The sequence below is a fragment of the Arachis ipaensis genome, chromosome B08, assembly GCF_000816755.2.
Source record: "Arachis ipaensis cultivar K30076 chromosome B08, Araip1.1, whole genome shotgun sequence".
Taxonomy (NCBI): Eukaryota; Viridiplantae; Streptophyta; class Magnoliopsida; order Fabales; family Fabaceae; genus Arachis; species Arachis ipaensis.
This window is the reverse complement of record NC_029792.2, coordinates 73,737,376-73,743,058: the sequence shown is the minus strand read 5'-3', so window position 1 is coordinate 73,743,058 and position 5,683 is coordinate 73,737,376. Positions and strand designations below refer to the sequence as shown.

The 5,683-nt window shown below is 40.1% G+C and overlaps 1 protein-coding gene across 1 annotated transcript; it reads left to right on the top strand.

Annotated features, from left to right (window-relative positions):
* On the top strand, positions 48 to 530 carry LOC107611126. Its single transcript, XM_016313087.1, has one exon. It carries the CDS (start codon positions 48 to 50, stop codon positions 528 to 530), a length of 483 nt encoding a protein of 160 aa, XP_016168573.1.

Here is a 5,683-nt window from a genome sequence, read left to right as displayed (position 1 = left end):
CCGATGCACTATGGGCCTATCGAACGGCCTACAAGACACCTATTGGCATGAGCCCCTTCCGGCTTGTATATGGTAAAGCATGTCACTTACCGGTGGAGATTGAACACAAAGCTTATTGGGCCGTAAAGGAGTGTAATATGAGCTTGAGTGGGGCCGGAGTAGAGAGAAAGCTTCAATTGGCAGAACTAGAATGTATGAGATTGGAAGCTTACGACAACTCCAGACTTTATAAGGAAAAGTTGAAAGCCATCCATGACAAGAACATTAGGAGAAGGGAATTCGGACCCGGTGACCTAGTCCTTCTCTACAATTCAAGGTTGAGATTACTACCCGAAAAGCTTAGATCAAGGTGGGATGGGCCCTACCAAGTGGAGAAAGTAGAACCTTATGGAGTCTACCACTTGCGCCACCCATCAAGCCCGGACATCTTCAAGGTAAACGGGCACCGTCTCAAATTGTATCATGGTGAGCAAAGAAAGAACGCCAAGGAATTTGAAGTGTTCCTCTTGAGGGATGCAACTCTTGAATAAACACTATAAGCTACTGAAAGTCCAACTTAAGGACGTTAAACAAAAGTGCTAGGTGGGAGACACCCCACCATGGTAAGATCTTCCTTTGAGACTTGTACATAAACACTTGACTTCATGTTTGTTAGCTAGATTTTAATGACAACTCCCCTTCATTTGTTGACTTCATTTGCTATAGTGCTTAAGTGGCTGTATGGAGGGGGGTTTGAAATGTCAAAAATGGTGTAACCACTTGTAAATTTAGAAAAACCCACCCCTCTGCGTGTGCGCGCACATGGCGCGTCCGCGCACATGGGCGAAATCTGCCAATCGGCGCGCAAGCGCACTGTGCGCGTCCGCGCCGATTGCCTTGCTGCCCCCCTAGTACATTCTACAGAGAGTTAAGCCTCTCTCAAGCCTACACTAAGCCACCAGCCCAGCACCTTTGCCGCGTGCGCGCACCTGGCGCGCACGCGTCCATACAAAGCGAGCACGGAATGCGCGCGCGCGCCACAGCCGTGCATGCGCCCTTTCACTCTGCACTCCTCTCTGGGCCATTTCACAGAGAGTTGAGCCCCCTCCAGGCCCCTCTCGTGCCTGGGGCACAACCACGTGGACGCGTACGCGCACTGTGTGTGCGCGCGCCAACACACGCTAAAGCAATCTCTGGTACTTCGTCCAGAGAGTTATGCCACCCTTGTGCCTCTCCTGTGCCCCCAGCCCAAGCGCATGGACGCGCACGCGACATGTGTGCGCGCGCGCGCCCCTAGTCACCTTACCCCCTGCGCGAGCGCGCACCACGCGCGCACGCGCCGGTACTCGACGCCACCTTTAAGAAGGGCACACTGACCCCTTCATTCTCATTCCACTTCTCTTCTTCTTCCACATCCTTCTCCATCTCATAAGGTATTATACTAGGCCCCCTCTTAGGCCAATAATCTCTTGTGGTTCTTATTTATTTAGTTGCACCATCTTTTAGGTAACACCTCACTCAAGAAGCCACGGCTTGGGCCCAAATTCTAGCTCACTACGTGCTCCCGAGCACACATGGGTCATCCATCACCGCCGAGCTTGCCTTATTGATATGGTGCATCTTGATCGAGAAACCGGTCAACGTTCCGCATGCCATCCGCCAATCCATGGGGCGCATTCATGCCAAGGGAAATCTACCATTCCCCGCTTTAGTGACGGCATTAGTTGCGAAAGCCGGCGTCAGCCGGGAGACTAAAGATAGGCGAACCTCAATACCGGTCGATGGTGATATCATTCCGACCAAGAGATGCCTCAAGCCTTCGGAAGTCACCAAGGACATTGAACTACCCACACCAATTGGGTATGCATGCATTGAATAATTGTTGATTGTTAGATGAAAAACAGTTCTTGGAAAGCATGATTAGGGGAGAATTGAGAGAATAAACCCCAAACACCGAGTGATTAGAGTGCAAACACTTCCGACGAGGGTTCGATGCTCAATCCTTTGATTCCCGGCTCTCGCGAGCATTCCTCATGCAAGGTTGCACATATTGCATTTGATGCTTAGAAAGTGGCAAGTCCTATGCTTTGAGCATCATTGTACCCCATGTGTTCGCATATGTCCTAAGAAGGCTAATTTGTTCCCAACCAAGTGGATAGTGGCACTGGTCATAGTTGCATGCATATAAGTAGGTTGCACTTCATGAGTCTTATACTTTTGCAATCCCTCAGTCTTCTGTGTTTCTTTGTATTTCTCTAAGCATGAGGACATGCTAGAATCTAAGTGTGGGGAGGTTGACAAACCCCAATTTGAGAATTTATTTTGTGCTGATTTCAGGGGTTTTATCAATGATTCCACACACTTTCTATAGGGAAATACAAGATTTTGCATTCCTTTCCTAGTTGCGCCTCATGAATGAAAACATGCTTATTTCGCACTAAAATAGATACATTTCTAATCTTCTCTTGATGCCATTCGATGCCGTGACTTGTGTGTTAAGTGGTTTCAGGATATAGAGTAGGAATGGACCGAAAAAGAGAAGGAAGACGGGTACAAAGGAAGGAAGCATGAGGATTAAGCTTTGGAGATTTCCACATGGGCGCGTGCGCGCACCTTGCGCGCCCGCGCGGATAGGGCAACGTGGAGCCAAAGCCAAGAGCCGGCTTGAGAAGCGGCTAAGCCAGGATCTTCATAGGCGCGCACGCGTACATCACGCCTCTTCTCATTACCTTGCTAAAATCCTCAAAGAATTCCAACAAAGCTTACTAAATCAATAAGATGTACACTTTGGCAATTCCAAGGGAGAACGACTCGGGAGACTAGTACTCTCGGATATAGATTGTAGATTTGTTTGATAAAGGATTTTGCGTCGGTTTAGACTATACTACGATTGATCATTTGATAATTTCTATACCGGCAAAAAAATTCGTTTGTCAAAATGCAGCACGTGACGCACTGTCACGCGTACGCGTCGCCCATGCGTATGCATCGCTTGACAAAATCCTGGTCACGCGTACGCGTCATCCACGCATACGCGTCGCTGCCAGATTCTCAAACTCCACTTTCTTGTGTTCCTTTTACTTTTGCATGCTTCCTTTCTATCCTCTAAGCCATTCCTACCCTATAAAACCTGAAAACACTGAACAATCGAATGATAATAAGAGAAGATTAAAATTAGCAAATTTAAGGCCAAAGAGGCATATTTTCAATCAAAGAACAGGATTTGGAAGGAAAATGTAAAACATGAAATTTATATGCATAAGTGTGAGAATAATGGAAAAAATCCTTTCAATTCAGTATAAAATATACCACGAAATAGTGGTGCATCAGCGCTACTTACCTCTATTCCTTTAATTATATACTATGTTTATTTAATATTGAGCTTTCGCGAATACGAATTGAAACTCTTATTAAGAAAACGAAAGGAGACTTTATTTTAAATCACTTAATTACAAAAGTATATATATATTCACATAGCTTTATATACATTGACTTATTTCAAAGAACCTCCATTACAATTCCTACCCCTCTAAAAATAAAAAAATAAACGACGAGAAAAAAATAAATTCTAACAACTCAACTCGTAAACATAATCTTCTATGCTCCTGTAGCTCCGCTCTAAACCTTCGCACTTGTAGCTGAAAAGGGTGGAAATAGGGGGTAAGAACTGGAGAGTTCTTAGTAAGATCGGGGTTAGTAGTTAAGTTCATTTTATATATACTTGGTAAGCAATAACAGTCCACAAAGTACAATCCAATTCAATAATTATAGAACACAAAATTCAAACAGTCATTTAGCACACCCACAATCATAGAAAACACACTCACAAATAAATATGCACAAACAAGTATGATGCATGTCTATCCCTAATGCAGGTAATGAGCTCATCTGTCGGTTTTGACCCACTCCCGACGTAACTCAACAACCTTTTTCTGAATTTGGTTTCCAGTGCCATAACCTCTGTAAGCAACCTCTGTCTTATAGGTGCGACTCTCTTGAGCCGATGTATGCAAACATAACTTCTGTAAGCAACCTCAGTTTTACAGGTGAGGCTCTCTCTAGCAAATGTATGTATTGATAACCTCTATAAGCAAATTCTGTCTTACAGGTGCGACCATCTCCTAGATTGGCCGATGTATCTCTAGAAGCAAATCTCGGTAGATTCACCACCATATCTCTACTCGTTTTCAGCAGGTACACAATCATCTCAGCTCGTTCTTAATGCCAAACAATACTTCTACTTATCTCCTTTTTGTTTCGTTCTTTCTTTTGTTTCTTTTATTCCTGCTCTATGCTCTCTTGTGGTAGATGTTCTTTATATTCTTTTAATCTTTTTCTTTTCTTTTCCTTGTTTAAATACCAGAAATTATCTACACACTCTTCCCTCGTCTCTCTCTATATGTTTTATGAAGAGTAAATGATAAGATTCTCAACTTAAGTTCGTCTTACTATAGCGCTTTTAAGTAGGTTATTCTTTAACTCTTCTATTTTTTTATAGTACAAATTACTAATGTATAATATATTTCAAAAATACTTTGATAATAATCTTAATAAATTAATAACAATAATAACTGAATCTTTGAGCTTTCTAAGATATTTATATTTTTACCTCAACATATTTTATAATTTATTAAAATACTCTTATATATAGTGTAATTACCAAAATAATCTTGCATCTTTTCTAAAATACTCTTTTTATCCCCGAACTTCTTAATTATTATCCAAAATACTCCAAAACATATATAATTACAAAACTAACTTTAATTTTTATTAAATTACTATTTCAATCTCAAATATAAATTTTATTTCTCTGATTATAACTTTACCAAAGGACTGAACCTATTTCCAAAATTCTTCAAGTTTTCAGCTTGAGTTTTAAGTCCGTTTTTAAGCTTTATTATTACTGACTTTTCGCCGCTTTTCATTTAATCTTTCAGCCATCAAACCTCATCAATTTTAATCAATAATTCTCATTCACAGTAGCCCTAAAATCATCAAAATAACTCCATATGGGCTGTTCTTCATGGCCGAACCACAATTCACAACAACAATAATTCAACAAAATTTTAACATAAATTTAATCAAACTCAACTAATAATCAATCAAACTATTATTTACTTATCAAATTCATATTTAATTATTAAAATTTTACCAAACCCTACCTCCATATGAAATCTAAATACTCGAAACTCCAAAAAAACTTTTTGACCGAGCTGCTGAAGAAAAAAACGTCAGAAATCGTTTGTACCTCCTAAAATTCTAATTGTCCAAATTCAAAGAAAAAAAAAGTTACGTCACCGTTAATTTCTACCGAATAAAAGTGACACCAATATATAAAAAAGAAAGATATGAACACTTTTATCAGATTAAATTTTTTATTAAAATTATGGATTACAAGAAATCAAGGGCAGAAGATCGAAAGTTCCACGATTTCTCTCCCTCACGTACGATTTTTCTTTCTTTATTTTCTTTCCTTATGCCTTCGGTTGATGAGAGAAGATAAGATGTTGATGATAATGATTAATAAAATAAGGGGTTTAGGTGTCATTGGATAAATATATAAAGAAAACATGTCTCATTAGTTTTACATATATATATATATAGTAAATCTCATTCCATTTTCTTTTCTTTTATCCCCTAAAAGGCTTCGGCCACTTTCTTCTTTCTTTCTTTCTTTTTTTTTTTAACTTTTTTAATAATAATA